At 38.3% G+C, this 19,791-nt stretch overlaps 1 protein-coding gene across 1 annotated transcript in view; it reads right to left on the minus strand.

The window, feature by feature from the left end:
• Nucleotides 1-13,002, minus strand: part of Tinag (tubulointerstitial nephritis antigen) — an 85,980-nt gene extending 72,978 nt beyond the window's left edge. Inside the window, exon 1 of the mRNA XM_032910861.1 lies at nt 12,547-13,002. Coding sequence (XP_032766752.1) covers nt 12,547-12,901 — 355 coding nt within the window. The 5' untranslated portion in view covers nt 12,902-13,002. The remainder of the gene's footprint in view (nt 1-12,546) is intronic.
• Nucleotides 13,003-19,791: the final 6,789 nt, after the last annotated feature.

The following is a 19,791-nucleotide window of genomic DNA, read 5'->3' on the forward strand; positions in this document are numbered from 1 at the left end:
TGGATGATCGTTTTGATGTGTTCTTGGATTGGCTTTGTAAGAATTTTATTGAGTATTTTTGCATCAATATTCATAAGGAAAATTGGTCTGAACTTCTCTTTCTTTATTGGGTCTTTGTGTGGTTTTAGTATAAGAGTAATTGTGGCTTCATAGAAGGAATTTGGTAGCACTGTCTGTCTGTTTCAATTTTGTGGAGTAGTTTAGATAGTATTGGTATGAGGTCTTCTATGAAGGTCTGATAGAATTCTGAACTGAACCCGTCTGGACCTGGGCTCTTTTTGTTCAGGAGACTTTTAATAACTGCTTCCATTTCTTTAGGAGTTATGGGGCTGTTTAGATGATTTATTTGTTCCTGACTTAACTTCAGTACCTGGTATCTGTCTAGAAAATTGTCCATTTCCAAAAGTTCCACCAGAGAACTACTAAAGCTGATAAACAACTTCAGCAAAGTGTCAGGTATAAAATTAACTCAAACAAATCAGTAGCCTTCCTCTAATCAAAGGATTAACAGGCTGAGAAAGAAATTAAGGAAATGATACCCTCCACAATAGTCCCAAATAATATAAAATATCTTGGTGTGACTTTAACCAAGCAAGTGAAAGATCTGTATGACAAGAACTTCAAGTCTCTGAAGAAAAAAATTGAGGAAGATGGAAATATCTCCCATGCTCATGGATTGGCAGGATTAATATAGTAAAAATGGCCATTTTACCAAAAGCAATCTACAGATTCAATGCAATCCCCATCAAAATTCCTACTCAATTCTTTATAGAAATAGAAAGAGCAATTAGCAAATTCATTTGGAATAACAAAAAATTCAGGATAGCACAAACTATATTCAACAATAAAAGATCTTCTGGGGGAATTACCTTCCCTGACTTCAAGCAGTATTACAGAGCAATAGTCATAAAAACTGTATGGTATTGGTACAGAGACAGGCAAATAGACCAGTGGAACAGAATTGAAGACACAGAAATGAACCCACATACCTCTGATCACTTGGTCTTTGACAACAGAGCTAAAACCATCCAATGGAAAAAAGAAAGCATTTTCAGCAAATGGTGCTGGTTCAACTGGAGGTCAACATGTAGAAGAATGCAAATCGATCCATTCTAATCACTATGTACAAAGCTTAAGTACAAATGGGTCAAGAACCTTCACATCAAACCAGATACACTCAAACTAATAGAAGAAAAAGTGGGGAAGCATCTCGACCACATGGGCACTGGGGGAAATTTCCTGGAAAAAAAAACACTAATGGCTTATGCTCTAAGATCAAGAATCAACAAATGGGACCTCATAAAACTGCAAAGCTTCTACAAGGCAAAAGACACTGTCATTAGGTCAAAACGACAACCAACAGATTAAGAAAGGATGTTTACCAATCCTACATCTGATAGAGGGCTAATATACAAAATATACAAAGAACTCAAAAAGTTAGACTCCACAGAGCCAAATAATCTTAATTACCCAAGATGCAAACTACAGATCACAGGAAGCTGAAGAAGAAGGATGACCAAAATGCATAAGCTCCCACTTCTTCTTAAAAGGGGGAAAATATTCATAGGAGGGGATATGGAAGAAAAGTTTAGAGCGGATATGGAAGCAAAGTTTAGAGCAGTGACTCAAGGAATGGCCATTCAGGGCCTGACCCACATGTGGCCCATATATACACACACACACACACACACACACACACACACACACACACACACACACACACATGTGTATATATATATAGACACCAAAAAGATGATAAGATTGATGAAGCTAAAAAAAATGCATGCTGAAAGGGACCATATACAGATCTCTCCTGAGAGACACATCCAGAGCATGTCCAATATAGAGATCATTGCTAGCAGCAAACCACTGAATAGGACCCCCTTGGGGGGAATTAGAGGAATTATTGAAAGAGGTGAAGGAGCTTGCAACCCCATAAGAACAACAATGCCAACCAACCAGAGCTTCCAGGGACTAAACCACTACCCAAAGACTATACATGGACTGACCCAGGGCTCCAACTTCATCTGTATGAGAATGCCTTGTTGGGCACCAGTGGAAGGGGAAGCCCATGGTCTTGCCAGTTGGACCCCCAGTGCAGGGGAATATGGGAGGGAGCAGTAAGGGGTATGTATGAGGGAAATACCCTTATGGGGGAGGGGGAGGAGATGGGGGTTTATGGACAGGAAACCAGGGGAAGGGGAATAATGTTTGAAATGTAAGTAAAGAAATATATCTAATAAATATTTTTTTAAAAAAAAGAAGGGGAAGGGGAGATGGTATAGGAGGTTTATGGATGGGAAACCAGGAAAGGGGATAACATTTGAAATGTAATTTAAAAACGCAATAAAAAAAATCTAACCAAACAAAACAAAACTATTTGCAATTGATCACTGCTTACAAAGGAAAATTAGTGTTTTACAGTGCAGTATCATGGAATGTATCTAGCACACTCCATGGTAGGCCCCATGCTCAATAGCAGCACAAATGAACTCCATGTTGTTTTGTATGTAAGATTTTTGTTTCATTTTTTGGTTGTTGTTGCTGTTGGGACATTTTTGTCTTTTTGTGTTTGTTTTGATTTTCTATTTTATGGGGCCTTTTTTTTGAGAGAGAGAGAGAAAGAGAGAGGAAGAGAGCAAGACAGACAGACAAGGTTAATGTGTAGGGAGGTAAAGAATGTGTATGAGCCAAATGCCTCTTAACTCTTTACAAAAATTGGCTTTAATTGGTTTATAATACACAAATTAACTAAAAGGAACTGATAATGAATTGTGGTAATATGGAAACTGCTGGCAAAGTGTTATGAGAGTAATATCCAGATTACAAACTAGGTCAGTTTTAAAATTATAATTTGAGAAGTTTAAAATCAATGCTGAATTAGCAAAAGGAACCCCTCTTTGTATAATGTAACATTTTAAAACAAAGATATTTATTGATTTGTAATATCAATGGCTCTAAATTTAGCAAAAGAAATTCTAGTCTCCTAATATCAATTGCCCTGAATTTAGCAAAAGAATTATGATCTTCTTACACTGATATGGGTCAACACATTTCCGAAAGTCCCCAGGAGACTTGATTCAACTGCTAGTCACAATGTCATAGACAACTTCAAATTCAAAGCGGTTTGATTTAAACACATGAAAGTTTCCTCTGATATTCTGTTTAATGAACTAAAGCTCCAAGTGTCTGCAGCTCTCCGCTCCTTTCCTATAGAAATTTGCTATTCCATAATCATTGACTGGGCTTTCCTGACCAGGCATCTTATAATAAGATAAACTCAATTACAGGGGAAATATAACTTTAAATTAAACTTATTGCTTAATTACTCCACAGATGAGGTAGTTTTAATAATTAGGCAGTTTATTATTTAACATTATTTAATAATGACTAATATTTATTACTGGAGTAATGAATCAGACAGTGCTATAAGATAAAGAATTCTAAGGCTGGAGGTTTTTATCAGTAGTTAAGTACTTACTTAACATATTGTAAGACTTCTGTTTTGTACATTTTAGATTAAATCTATGCTAGGCATCTAAATGGAGGTATTGATACAGAAATTATAATATATTACATATTTCTTAAAACCTGAGACTACATGTGTATTACAGTAGTGGGTTTAGGCAAGAAAAAGTTGTCCAGGGCTGTGCTCAAAGCACTCCACATGAGAAATATTCAGAAGAATCAGGACTAAATGGCTTGTAAGGAAGCAGGAAATTCAACAGAGGTTGAATGAGAAAGAAAAGAATTTTTCAAGAGCAAAATGGTTGGTTTGTTGGTTAGTTATTGTTGTTGTTGTTGTTTGTTGTTGTTGTTGTTGTTGACAGATGCAGGGTCAGCTCATTTGGGAAAATATCTCTAAGAGTATCCTGTAGGTGTGTCTGTAAGACATTTTGCTTAATGATTTATGAAGGAGGCCCAAGTCCACTGTGAGCAGTAGCTCCCCTAGGCAGGTAGCATAAGAAAACCCCTGAGGAGGGAGCCTTGAAGCAGCCATCGTCCATGCCTTCCATTTTCCTTTCTACCTGGAGGTTTCAGCCTGCCCTGACCTCTTGGGAAGAGGGATTATAAACTATCAAGTGAAATAACCCTTTCCTCTCCAAGCTTCTTTTTTCATGCTCTTAATTAATGTTCATCAAGCAATGGGAAACAAAAACAAGATTAGCCAGTCATGTACAATATTAGGCAGAGATTACAGGCAAGAATGTAGAAATCTGGACATTACATCCAACATAGGAGACGTCACCAATTGGCTTATCAAAGAAGGATCAGCAGAGTAGCCAATCGTGAAATCCTCTGGGCCTGAGGTGATGAGCAGCTTGAAGGTAAGCAAGCAAAGGTTTTTCTTCAAGATATTTTGCAATTAAATGGACAAAGGAAAATAAAATAGAACCTAACAGAGTCAAGGAAAGGTCTTTTAATTTTTAATTAAAGTATTTGAAAATTACATTTAGAAAATCAATGGTTACTTGAGAGAGAGAGAGAGAGAGAGAGAGAGAGAGAGAGAGAGAATATTGTAATACAGAAGAGGAATTGAGCCAACAAGAATACAGGACTCCAAGCTCATGAGACTCAGTTCAACCAAAGTTGGGACCCAGATGGAACTAAGAAGATGCTAATCTATTGTAAAATATGTATGAAGTATGTCTGAGTGAGTTCACCAAATTGTGTATACATATAATGGTTTTGTAAACAATCTAGTGACCATTGAAATTAAGGGAGTCTTTTAACAGATTTTAGGATTAGGCAAATCAATTACGTAGAGAGGGAAATAGTTGGGGTCCCGCTGCTTCAAGAAAAGATAACAATATAATGCGTGTGATTTATTTTAAAATACTTCATCTCAGTGTGTTATAAATATCTGTGCAGGCTGAAGCTGCACTGTAGGAAAGACTGTCACTTGCTGTGATCAGGAATCCACACCCTAGGGGTGTGCACTAGCATGCATTCTGTGATGGCAGACTTGAGGGCGGCTGCTTGGTGTGCTTACATGTCCCACATGTTCAGCACCAGAGGTAGCATAGGGAACTTGGATTTTTTTTTTTTTGGATAAAATTAGCAGCTTAACACTAAACACAGTAGGTCTAAAACATTCACACTGGTTAAGTTAATAGTGGTCAATATAGGTGGTTAGCTGAAATGTTTCAGTGTCACATTGTATCTTTCACATCACAGTTCATATTTATCTATTATTCCTTAAGGGAAAATCATATACAATTATACAATTGTAGACTCAGTCCCTTCAGATTGATCTTTATCCTGAATACTGCAAAAACACTTAAGATTTGCCAATATGATACCTACTACAAGAGTAATAGGACCCAACCTCTATAATAGTATCATGTGTTCCTCCAGTGTTTTTCTTTTACTTTTTTAAGAAATGAATTTCTTATGACACAGAGACTTGAAATTTACACATTGCAGATCTTTTTTTTTAAGCAATGTATCTTTGGGTTGGTTGATATATGTAGGGAAATTTGAAAAATTCATTGTGATTGAACTTCATTCAAATATGGTTTAAAAGGATGCAAAGGGATCGAGGAACTTGTACAACTCAAAAATTCAAATATGTCAGTGATCCACCACATGTACATTTGTCCTATATATGTGTGCATGTATGTAAGTGTATGCATGCATATGTGTGTGTACATATAAACTCCATGCTAGTTGTTCTCATGGCAGAAATAGAAGTGACCATATAACCAGGTCATGTAAAACTCATAATCACTAAGTGGACATGAAGCATCATAGATAAAAGCTGCTTTGTAAATAGAAAATAGTGGAAATAATATACTATTTTCCTTTCCTTTTAGTTAATTTTACACATTTCTTCAATTTCATGCAGTACTCTTTAAACAAATTCTTTCTCAAGGTAAGACAAAACAAGAGGGAAACTTATCTTTCTTGAAAGCAATTACAGTCAATGTGAACTTTTTGCTACTAACTAACATGAGTAATTGTTTTTATCCATAATGAATGGTCGTCTGAAAACAATCCCTGGAACATAAATTCTACCTAAAATATAACTGAGTTGAAATCTTTGAAATATTCCCTTTGAGCAAAAAATTAAGTTAAGGAGATAAAAATTATTTTTCATAATGAAGTATATGTTTTAAATAAGGAAAGTCTGCATATACTTTAGTATATTGGCAGCAATAGCTGTCAGTGTCAGCAACATGGGGGCAGACACCTGTAATCTTCCAAAGTAGGAGAAAGGCTGAGGCAGGAAGCTTGCTGTGAGCTTAAGGCTGCTCTGGACTACACAGTGAGGTCCAGTCGAGCTTGGGTCCCAAGATGAGACCCTGAATATTTTGTCAATGAAACTAAGTCATCTTATTTTATAATTCTAATATGCAAGGGACCTGGGTTCCTAATAATCAGAAAGTGGAGGCAAGAGACTTGACTGAGTCCAAGTATTCAAGCCTAGCTTGGGAAACAAAGCAAAGTCCTATCTCAAAGCAGGAGACAATTTTATTTCATTGAAATTATGACTTACATTTAAGAAGGCAAACGTCTAGATGATCATGCTTTTGCATGATTCTTAATTTTTAGACAACATTGTTCGTATATGAGATTCCTACTCATTTACAATTGCTCTGTTTTATATGCTAAAATTTTCTCACTTATATAGGCCATAATCATCTTAAGACGTGGGGCTTTAGAGTCCTTTATAGTCCTTGTTTATCAGCACATCAATGCTAACTTCATGGAGAGATGTACTACACACTTTAAATGCTTCCAACAGCTTCTGTCAAGATGTTGCCTTGAAAAAGATATAACCATTATCTATTGAAACTTGGAAAATTACAGCTCACTACTTTAAGTAAATTTTAATAATGACCTCCAGCATGAAAAAAACATGACTCTTAAAATGTGTTTATTCTTTAAAATTATGTAGACAATGAAGTATAGGGAACAGGAGAAAGTTGGCGGAGGAGGTCTTCCCTACAGAAGAGAAAACCAACTGTCTCTCCAGTGCCAGATGAGCAGCTCTAAAATCATACAGACAAAAACCATTGTGTGCACTGAGAAGCTTACATTTATAGATACATGTTAGATACATGATAGACAGATAGACAGACAGACACAGAGAGAGAGAGAGATAGATAGAGATAGACAGATAGACAAATAGATAGAAATATACCAACAACTAATAATAAAAAGGCCACGAATTTGGAAAAAGCATGAAGGGATATATGGAAGGGTTTAGAGGGTGGGAAGTGAATGGAAAAGTGTTGGGAATGGAGAAGGATTGTAATTATAGTATAATCTCAAAAATAAAAGAAGTAAAAGGTTTAAAGTATATCAAAATAAAATTATTTGATGAATATGGCAATAAAAAATGTAAATTTTTATATATCAACTCAATACTATTAGAACCAATATTTGATAGGAGTGGAAATTGAAGGAGAACCCATAACCACCACCTTACTAAATCAATATAGTCTCTAACTATATTTGTATACTCAAAGATATGGTTGGCTCTCCCCATTTAGGAAATGTTCTTTGAAACAGATATCATCACAGATGATAAAACTGATCAACATGCAGATTTGTTAAGCTCGGTTACAACCTACAACACAACTCCTGCACCTAAGGCTAAGAGAGCATTGTGAAGAATGGATATAAAACTAGGAGCCAAAGGAATAGGGATTTTGACATGAGGTTGTGTCTCCTAAGGATGTTCAAAGCTACACTCACAAAGTCTGATCAACATAGCTGCCTGAACTTAGGCTTAGCAAGGATGATACTAATAGGTATTCTAACCCGGACAGGGAAAAGTCCATGAAGCCTCAATCCTATACAATGAACTACAAGCAACTAAGGAAAACCAAATTGGTCAGCCCTGAAAACATCTACATTAAAGTAGCATTATACAGACTGAGTAGGTTACATTTATCTATTTAAAATATATTCATAAATATATACACATAGATATAGATACATGATATAGATGAGAGAGAGGAGAGAGGGAGAGAGGAGGGAGGGAGGAGAGAGAGAGAGAGAGAGAGAGAGAGATCAAGAGAGAGAGAAGTATTGATAAAAGGAGGCCATGCATTTGAACAGGAGCTAAGAGAGATATATAGAAGAATTTGAATAGAAGAAACTTAAGAGGCAAAAGATGTTGTTATATTATCCTCTCAATGAAGCTACTATAGAGAAAAATATTATTTTATCTAAAGACTTCTTATATTCTTATACTTCAAATACTCTTAGTAAGAGGAAACATACTCTATACTGTTTGATAGAACATCGAACTTTACAAGTGCAGTGATCTCAAAACAGATCTTCTGGTGGTTACCAGAAACCTAGAAGAATAGGACGGTGAGACACAGAGAAAGTTGTTAAATGCTGTATGTCAAAGTATGTAGAAGCAGGAAGTCCTGATGTGCTATTGGACAGCAGGGTGACAGCAAACAAAAGCAATGTACCTGCATGTCGTACTCAGTAGAACAGAGGCTTTTGAATGTTCTAACCATAAACAAATGACAAATGCCAAACTTGATTTAAATGTTATACAATATACATTTATATCAACTCATCACACCGTACCCTTAATCCTTACAGTTTGTTTTGTGTCAATTCAAATTTAAATTTAATTTAAATAGAAATGGCAAATTCTAAGCAATTATTTGCACAGTCTTAGCTTGTTTTAAGTAACAACATAATTCCTTTTAAAGGACTAAGTACTTATCCTGTCATCCTAGAAAGAAAACAGTAAACAAATAAGTAAACTGGCAGTTCTAGATGTTAAGACAAGTAGAAAGCTGTAGGTGGTCACAAGCAAATCATGAGAAGAAAGCCCAGCGTAAGATAAGAAGAGAAACTCAAACCCATCAGTAATCTAGTGAGAAAGCCAATTTTCACTGTTCATCTAAGGAAAGAGTACAACATGGGGCACTAAAAATGTTGTGTAATTAAATCTGTGTTCAGAGCCAGACTGGGACTATCAGACTGGGATAGACAAGTGGAGAGCCAAGGAGCAATATTCAGTTTACATCATTGTGTGTCCCTTTCCTAGGAATCTCAGGCATTTATTTTGTTTATTGTTCTTTTTGTCACACAGTTACAAGAGAAGATATGCAAAGAGTGAGTGGGAAGAAAAAAGAACCAGAGGAAGCAATGGAGTCCTGTACAGAGCTGTCTTCTGTGCATGGCGTGGAATAGAAGCAGAAGCTATTTTAGACCTGTTCAAGACTGGGTTCATGGAAGTTCTATCACAGACTGGGGAGGGGCATCTGAGGCCCCAATTCTCCTTGAAAGCTATAGACTTTAAAGTCTACCCAGGCCCGAGGAGTCATACTCTTCTCAATGATGTAGCCACTAGAAAGTAGTCCTGCTTCCAGTAGCTAGCCCCACTCAGACTCACGCGGGGAACCCTCAGTAAATACAGTGGGCACACACACATGAAAACAGGAGAGAGATCTGATGGGAACAAGAGATTGCATGACTGGTGAAAGTAAACTAGGGGAGGATATGAGCAAAATACATTTATGTATAAGTTTGACGCTGTAAAAGGGTAATTTCAATAAAAAATAAATTAGTTTAGGATGTTGAGACCAATGCATTTTTAAACATTATTATTTTATAAGGTTGGACAGAAGAGAATGGAATGATTTTCAATAAAGGCAGTTAACATTCAATTAACTTTTAAAAAAAATTATAAACACTATATAATAACTAAGTTTCACTGTGAATTTTGTTACTATGGGTAGCCTTTACATATATACACTAAAAAAGTAATGAAAATTTTACTTGTACCAGTTTGTAACACACAAAAATTGGGTATAGTAAGACTGTACATAAAAGAAGACTGATTGTTAACAGAGAGGCTATGCAGGAGATTCTCCAACACTGACTTTCTGTGGTTGCCAATACTCATTCATCATGGAGAGAACAGAAAGGAAAGGGACAATCAGAGAGATCTAGACATGGACGAAGGCAGAGACAGACCTAAAACATCATTTGTCTGAACAGAATAAGAAAGAAACTTGTCTTTGACAGAAGATACTTTAAAAAATTAATAATTCAGATACATAAAATTATCCCACATAGTTTATGACACATTAGATATATTGAATCCTAAATGGACTTTAATTAGCTCAATTCATTCTCTCCTGAGATGATACAGAGGAGAAATAACATATTTCAATTTGCTAAAACACTGTCTATAAGGCCAGACACACATTTATAGACAGGTAGTATGCAATATGAGACTTGTGTTCTTAGTGCAATACCCAGTGTCCTTTTGGAACTCTCCTTCCCCTTCTGCCTATTGCTGATTCTGAGTCTGGACTATGCAGTTTCTTACACATTAATCATGCACATATTATGTTCCCCCTGGAGATAAGGCAGCCCACAACACTTATCCTCTAGATAACCCACTCATTTCTTAGGACTCAGTCCAAATATCCTGGGTTCTCGCCCATTGACTATATTCTTGTCGCAAGTACTGCCCCTGGATGTCATAAGTCCCTCTAGGGTAAGACTGTCTTTCAAAGTTTCTGCTTTAACACCATCTGAGCATTATTGCTGCAAGGCTTTCCCACACTACCTTGTTTCTTCATCTTCCCATACCACTTAAAATCTAAAGCATACATGTACTAAGGAGCAGAGCCAAAAGTTAAGATTGGAACCCATTGCTTATAAATTGTCAAGGGCTTCAAGATGGCACTGACTGAGCTTGAGCGTCTTCTGAGAATGGGAAGTCTTTGACTCTACTGTTACACTTCTACACATCTAAGACACTTCACCCTATTCCAATGGCCCATCTTCTGGTGAGTTCCAGCAAACAAATGTGATCTCAAATGCCCAACATGGCCTGAATGGTCTCAAATACAATAACTTATAGTCACTTCCCAAACTGATCTGCCTCTCAGCCTTCCCTCATCAGGATTCTCTGGAAAACATGGTTTTCTTCCAGTTGTTAACTGTGGTCTTCATGATCAGGTTTGTAACACTCAGGCAAACTGGTCTCCAACTCAGCTCCTCTTTTGTCATGTGGTAGTTTGTATGTTTTCTCTCACTGGTCCTCTGGTGAGACAGATAGTATACAGCTTCATACATATTAATATTCTCTTGGGTTAGACTTTCTCAGGGCACTTGGTTTGTATGTGAGTGCATTTCCTAGGAAGCCACCACCTTACTTTTGAAACAGGGTTTGTCATTGATGTGGGACAGGTACAGTAGGTTAGCTGGCCACCAAGCCCCTGGTGTTTGCCTTCCTTTGCCTTTCCAGTCAAGTTAGAATAAACACCTGCCACCAATCCTATTTTTCTACCTGGCTTCTGGATGCCAAAGGCAGGTCCTGGCACTTGCAAGGCAAGCACTTTCATTATCTAAGCTATTTGCAGTCTAGAGGAACACTCTTGTTTTCTTCAAAGAATACATCACTATTTTCAGCTACTCAGTAAATCTCCTAAAGTTTTCCCTACTCGTCCTACTTCATTAATGTTCATAACAGTAAGACGTTTCACGATGCCTGGCACAACAGGGATACTTGAATTGTGGAAGGAAATCTAGATTTTTCATACCCAGGAGAGTATTTGCCACTTTGTAAAATGAAGGAAATGTTTACTGTGATGGTTGTTGGTAAAATTACAGCTGGGGCTAATTGAAAGTTCTGTGGACAATTCTAAATAATAAATATGCATTTAAAGAAAAACTTTTTTAAGACTTATAAACAGGACAAGTTTATTGAAAATAAGAGTGACCAATGCCATTTCTATTTTGAAATAAGATTTTTAAGTGCCTTCTTCTTCTAACTACAAGTTCTAGTCCCATTTAAACATAGTGTGATAGGGCTTTGATTAACTCAAACTTCAGATGGAGAGATTTGATGCTATGAGATCTTCATCTAGGGAAGTGTCTCAAGTGCATGTGTCCACGTATCCTATAAAGGTTTGTTGTAATTACTTCCCCAAACCAATATCCATCCTCCTTTAATTGCATCCATATATCAAATACCGTTGTTCTACTTATCTCTCTACACACCACTTCTATTGACCTTTTGGGTCCTAGATTTTTATAAGAATATTTTATTCTTATTCTTTTTGTATTCTCCGCCCCCCAACATTCTCTTTAATGATTCTTTTTAAACAGGTTCTCATGCAACCCAGGCTGTCATCAATATCACTGCCCAGCTGAGGGTGACCTTGTACATCTTGTCATCCTTCCTCTACCCCCGGGATGCTAGGATGTCAGGTGTGTCTTACCAATGTACAGTTTGTGTGATGCTGGGGATCAAACCTGTGGCTTCCCACAGGCTAAGCAATCATTCTACCAACAGAATCATCTTCATACCCCTCTCTTTGACAGTCTTAAAATTTCCAGAGTGGTGAAATAAGACAAAAATATACTTGAAGAGTTTTTTATCCTTAGGCAAGGGTACTTACTAGTTTTATTTTGCTTTAATTAATTTTGATGTCATTACTAATACCATGAACTCTAATGCTACAGGGAGGAGATGGGAAGAGAGGAGAGGAGAGGAGACTGTCAGATCTAATGACAAGGATAATGTTCAAACACATTCCCGAAGCCTACCTTCCGGGTCTAAAGGCTGTTGGAGAGGAGGCCCATCTTTTCCTTCACGGCAGAATGACTTGTAATCAGGACAGCAATCAGAGGTGTCCCGCTCACAGAAGCTGTCACAGTAGCACAGTGCATTGGCCTCATAGAACTGAGTGACACAGGTGTCATCTCTAGCTTCACAGCAGCCAAAGCGCCTACAGTATTCCCCTTGGAAAATGGCTCTTTTGTGCCGAGTACCTTCAAAACTGGTGTGGTTTCTAGTGAAACTCAGCCCTGGATCCACTTCTCCTCCTGATAAATAATGAGTTCCTGCACAGATTTCTGTCATCAGAGAGAAGAAGATTAAGATCTTATATCCGGTCCACATTCTCTGGTTGTCAGTTCAGCTTCCTCCTTCAGCTATACCCAATTCTTTTCGTCGTGGGGCTTTTTTTTTACTTGAAGCCTGATCAGTAACCATCAGGATACCTCAGCCTGGACCTTGAGACTCATTCTTTACTTGAGCCTCTTAGAGTTAAACATTAATCAAAAAAAACTTTCAGTGTTTGCACAAGATAATACAAGTGTTAGAAGTTGACTATTATAATTCATCTAAAATTTTAAAAATGTCTATCTCATGCAATGTCACAAAGTTTATATGATCAACAACAACAATAACAAAAAAAACAAACAAAACCTACCTATAATCTTAAGTGTATAAATGATACATGGATTATTGCTTGTCCTTCAGAAAATCTAGGTTGCTAAATCTAAGAAAACAATCCCAGGTACAGGCATGCACTAAAACATGGCTATAAAAGCGCTGGCAAGGTGCAGGAAATGCAAAAGCCAAAAATACAATTACTCATTTCACCTGCTTGCCTGGTCACTAAACCCAGGCTCCTGCAATGTCACCTGCTGGGAACTGTCCCATGGACAGCAGTTCCTCTGAGTCACACACACACTGGCATGCTGGCTTCATCTCTCATCTGTACCTCATTTACCTACCACAAGCATTTCCATGTTTAGGCTTGCCAAAGCCCTAGTCAGCAAGAATACTCTGACTTTGACCTTATTTCTCCCCACCCCAGTCTCTACCTAAAGTTAATGGGGAAACTGAACACTCTGGGAAGCATTTCTAGCCAAGAAAAGTCAGGTCTCTCTGCTAAGCATCTGGGGTAGGGGGAGCCATAAGGCACACTCAGAGGTCAAGATGTCTGGTAATCTGTGAAGCTATGCATTTACAATGGATCTCGCCAGACTGTATTTATTCATTAACTACAGTAACTGCCTTTGGATGTGGAATAAATAACCAGAAGGCAATGAATCAGCAAGAGCATCTAGGTGAACTATTGAAAAGGATCTACCTTAGCAGTAAGAGACCTGGACTTCCATCTGCAAGCAATGTACTGGATCTGTAGCCTGTGGATCACTATTTACCTATATATTCCTTGATTATTTTCCTATAAAGCAATGGTTCTTCCTCTTGGTGGCTATTTCATCTTAGACCTATCATTAATATATTCCCTAATCTTGCTCTGCCTTTGATTTATCACTCTCTTCCTTATTATAGCACTTCTGTGGGAATAGTGAACTCTCAGGTAAAAACAAGTATAATTCTTTCTGTATGTTTAAAAGATTCTCCACCCTCTTGGTATCACTATCCTATCTCCTGTCTTACCTCCCACCTAGTAACTGATGGTTCTACCTTTTTGCCTTGTACTCAGTCAGCAAACTTCCCTACCATGTATGAGGTCCTTGGTACTATCACTAGAACACAATCACACTGGTAATTTTTATATTGAAGGACCTGTATACTGTTTTCCAAGATGGCTAAATTCATTTACACTTCTACCAACAGCATACAGTTCCCCTTTTCTCCATATCATCACAAACATTTGCTACATTTTTGTCCTTTTATCATAGCCCTTCTAACAGATGTGAGATGTCCTCTCATGGCTTTACTATTATTTACATGACAATAACTTTAAATGTATCTTCTGTACATATTAGCCACGTGTGTGTGTGTGTGTGTGTGTGTGTGTGTGTGTGTGTGTGTGTGTGTGTATCCCCTACTTATGGGTGAAATCATAGAATATGTTTATAAAATATTAACCCACAACAATGTTATAAAGCTTTTCAGAAGCAGATCTCAAACAATGCCCTAAAAATTGGCCTTTAAATGCCATATTCTGCCAGCATGTGAAAAGGTTCTTTCTGGGACCCATATCAATGTCATATCCTATGGGAAGCTCTCTAGAGTAGAATGGACATAATTATCTTAATGTACCTGTATATGGCATGTTATTAAATACCTCACTTTATCAATGTCTGGTAAGTACATATACCTCTGATAATATCTAGACCTTAAAGTAATGCTTTAGATTTTGTAAAAAGAACTCCATGCTGAAAATGTCCTGCACAAGGCAGGTTCTACTAGGGCTTAACTTCCTTAAGTCAGTAGTTCTCAATAGAGGGTGATTTCATTCATAGAAGTTAGGCAGGGTCTGTAGAAATTTTCATGTTCTAGCTGTGGAGATGCTGCTGGTGTTTACTTAGTGGGCAGTAGATAGGGTTGATGTTAAGAATCCTGGTACACACAGTGTCTGTAAAGTGCTTATTTTCAGTTTGCCTTCTGTAAAGTTCCAGTAGATAGACCTCCAACAAGTGGCTCCATCTTGAAAGTGACTAATGAAATGGTATCTTCCAGGGAGAACTACCTGCCATCTGTGGTTTTGTTAGGGATTGATAGGGCTTTGTCAATGTCACACAAAGGTTAGGAGAGATTTGGAGAATAGAACAGAAAGGTGATCTGGCTGAAATAGCAGACCTAAATGGCTTACATTCTATCAGTACTCATTTACTAGGTAAACATTTCTCACTGATTTCTCGGTAAGGGGGGATAGGTAATGTAGACTCACCTCAGCATGGCAGGCTTCACCTTTATCTTGATAAGAGGCCCAGGATGGATCATGAGATGGTGAAGACTGATTGGCCTGGAAAGATACCTGAAAGACTTGTAAGTGGAAGGATCTTTCCTCACTCTTCAACTCAATATTGAAGTGGCCTATTTCTCCTCCACATAGTTGACTTAATGTTTTAGAATGAAGAATTTTAGTGACTAAAGAAAACATATATATGGTAATATGTAGTCACACATGATCTTTGCAGCTTTCTTTGATGATATAGGTTGTAACCATCATTCATATTTCAATGTATATGGTATACATTTAGTTTTAAAAGCTATGGATCAAGAGACTAATCAAGGTCACACAAAAGGTTGGCTCAGAGAACATCTTGCTGCCCCATCTGCTCTACTCTCTAAATATTCACCTGAGTCTCTTGACTGAAACCTGGCCTCCATCCATGACATCAGAAAAAAATTGTTCCATGTCACTTTCCAAGCCGGCGTGATCTGTGAAGAAGAGAGAATATGGTGGGGGTGGGTGCCAGGGGTAGAGATCTAAGTAAGGATAATGAATTTTGCTCACTGGCTAATTATGTATCATAAAAGTGTCCAAGTGCTAAAAGAATTTTCTTGTGCAGAATTATGATCATTAATGTAAATCCAGAATCTAATTATACAATGCTAATAAAAATAGAGAGATACTGCAGACCTTACAGACCCATCAGATGGAAAAGGCGATCTTACAGTACAATTCTGGATGCTGGGTAAGGTCTAAGGCTTTGGCAGTCTTGTTCATAGACTTCTATTATCTCATTACTGTTAGATGCTCTACATACCACTTCCCTCTTGCTTTTTTCAACATCTTCATCTGTTTATGTACTAACACAGAGCTGTACAGTATCATGATTTGTGAAACTACATATTTAGACAAACTAGATCATCAACACCGAAGTTTTTTTCTTTTTTATTGGATATTTTATGTATTTACATTTCAAATGTTATCCCTTTTCCCAGTCCACCCCTTCCAGCATCACTGTCCGTCCAACCCACCCACTCCCACCTCACACCCCTAGCACTCCCCTACACTGGGGAATGGAGCTTTCACAGGGCCAAAGGCCTTTCCTCCTATTGATGCCAGACAATGCCATCCTCTACTACATATGTGGCTGGACCCATGGGTCCCTCCATGTGTACTCTTTGGTTGGTGGTTTAGTCTCCAGGAGCTCTGGGGGTTCTGGTTGGTTGATATTGTTTTTCTGTGGAGTTGCTCCTTCGGCTCCTTCAGTCCTTTCTCTAACTCCTCCATCGGGGTCCTCATGCTCAGTCTGATGGTTAGCCGCAATCGTCTTCACCTGTATTGGTAAGGCTCTGGCAGAGCCTCTTAGGAGATACCCATACCAGGCTCCTGTCAGCAAATACTTCTTGGCATCAGCAATAGTGACTGGGTTTGGTGGCTGCATATGGGATGGATCCACAGGTGTGGCAGTCTCTGAATGGCCTTCCCTTCAGTCTCTGCTCTACTCTTTGTCCCTGTATTTTCTTTAGACAGGAGAAATTCTGGGTTAAAATTTTGATAAGGGTAGGTGGCTCCATCCCCCAACCTGGGACCTTGCCTAACCTCTAGATATGGTCTATACAAGTTCTCCCTCCTCTTTGTTGGGCATTTCAGCTAATCTCATCTTTGTTGGGTCCAAGAAGCCTCTTGCTTTAAGAACACACATGGTACACACTCACTGATAAGTGAATATTAACCCAAAAGCTTAGAATACCCAAGATACAATTCACAGATCATATGAACCTCAGGAAGAAGGAAGATCAAAATGTGGACACTTCAATCCTTCTTAGAAGGGAGAACAAAATCCTCATGTGAAGTAGAGGGTGGGAGGGACTTAGGAAAAAGAGAAAGGGGAAGGGGAAAGAGGTAACAGGATCAGGTATAAGAGGAGATGGGGATGATATACAGAGTGTCAGGAATTTGAATAGAGTTGTGTAACAATGGGGAATGGGGAACTGGGGGTATACCACCAGCAACACAGAAATTTCCCTCCCAATAGACCAATCTAGTTCACTGGGGTGTCTTATGTTCCCTTCTGAGCCTGGATATTCATTTGGAAGGGAGTCCGGGGTCCACCATGACCTGAAGCTCTTTGGTTGGCATTGCTGTACATATGGGGTCTCACCTTCATTCCCTGAATTCCTGGAAGGAAGGGAGACTTGAAGCCTTGCCTCACCTCATTCTAGATTCCCTATTCTTGAAAGGCCTCCTGAAGAAACATTTTCAACTGTCTACTTCATTGTGGACTATGAAGTAGTTTTTCAAATTCCCTAATTACACATCTCCCAAAGAAGCCAAAACTGCAATAGAAAATGAAGAGAAATCCACAAAGGAAACGAGGTAGCAAAGACAAAGGACAGGAGAGAAAAAAAGGCCAACAGAAACCATTCTGCAGACGGAGGCTGCACATGTAAGTCAGAACAAAGTTTGACTGTAGAACTTCCATTTTAACGTATTGGAATTGGAAGTAATGGAGAAAGCAAAAGCATCAATTCTAGAGGTAAAAAAAATGTTTAATTAGTACTTCATTTCACAAGAATCACTCAAAAAGAAGAAATAGTCATGCTATCTTAAACTAAACATACCCAGCACTTCCAGCATTTAGAATGCTTTGAAGATGGTAAATATTAGTCATTCGGTTTTACTCAAAAAAAAAAAAAAAAAAAGTTGGGCAGTGAGGATGTAGCTCAGTAAGCAGAGCATGTACCTGGTGTTCAAAAGGCCCTGGGGTGGGCTTCCAGCAAATGCAGGAAAAAGGTTAATTTAAAACAGATTCAAAACGCCATACCATATAATGGAGCATGTGGATTAATGATCCTAATCCTTAAAGACAAGTAAGTCCAGGATACCCAGAAAGCAAACCTGTTAGAAAACCATTTCGGGAGCTGGAGAGATGGTCCAGTGGTTAAGAGCTCTTCCAGAGGTCCTAAGTTCAATTCCCAGCAACCACATGGTGGCTCACCACCATCTATAGTGGGATCCAATGCCCTCTTCTGGTGTGCCTGAAGACAGCTATAGTGTACTCGTATAAATAAAATAAACAAATAATTAAAAAGAAGAATATAGCATATTAAAAATTCTTTAAAAAAGAAACCATTTCAATGCCCCCCCCCAGTTTTATTGCTGGGGCCTGTGAAAGGTTGTTACCGGGGCACAGAGAGAGATGCTGGGGAGCCCTTCTGGTGGATATAAGAAAAATAACACCAAGTGATATCACACATGAGGCTGTTTGCCATACAATTTGTAGAACGAGGAAAAGAATAGAGCACAAAGCACACCTGAAGAACTTATTGGCCCACATAACCGTATCTTGAATGGCATGCAAGTTACCAACACTGGGGACTTTAAAAGCCAAGAAGACATGCTTGGTTGTCTTGGTACTCTCATGTCTGTGACAGCTCATAGTTTCCCTGGTGGACCCGTAGGCTCTGTTTCTATCCTAAAGTTCTAGAGGAACTGTCAGCCACAGGGACTCATCTGTACCACCTCTTAGACGTTCCTTACCCCATGGTAAACTAGGCCCTCTGTCTAGTCACCCAGATCCCAGAGGACACTGACTATATAAATAGCAGTGTTTATCATTCAGATACAACGTCCCCAAACTTGATCAACTTGATCATGACTTACACACTTTCAACTTTTCCTTAACTCTGTAAATGACAATGTTCTCTTAAAACATTCTCCTTTCTTCTTTTCTAGTCAGCAGAAAACCTAGTAGACTGTAACCAAAATTTCATTTCTTACAAATATTAGTATTCATTCTTTAACAATTTCATCCATTCAATGTGTCTTAATCATATCCACCCTCAAGTCACCCAAAACTCCCTCTGCCACAAAACAAAGATTTCATGAGGCAGAAAATTACCACAATTTTGTAACAAGACAAGAATCATGTCCAAATGAGGTTTTTAAAATATTAGCCCTTGATAGTGAGCATATAAAAGGGTTCAGATCCCTCCAAGATCCAAAAACACCTAACAAAACCCCCAACCAGACAGAGAAGCTCTATTTTGAATTGTTAAACAGAACTAAGAGACTTCCAACATATAGTCTATTGCTGTTGTCCTTGGTCATTCCCCAGAGATAGAAAGCAAGTCCCTAGTGCTAAAGATATGATATACTTCAAATACAGGGCCCAGAGACCCCTGAGCTGGAACTGATCTGAATGTCCCCTCCATGCGGACTAGCTTTTATGGTACCAAAAGGCATCATGCAAGTTTCCAAAAGAGGGAAGAAACCAACAGTTCTACTGAACCATGATGCCTATGGATCACGTCAATGACCAGCATGGCATGATCGCCCTATGGAAGCAGTA

The sequence above is a fragment of the Rattus rattus genome, chromosome 8 (genome assembly GCF_011064425.1).
Source record: "Rattus rattus isolate New Zealand chromosome 8, Rrattus_CSIRO_v1, whole genome shotgun sequence".
In the NCBI taxonomy this organism is placed as follows: Eukaryota; Metazoa; Chordata; class Mammalia; order Rodentia; family Muridae; genus Rattus; species Rattus rattus.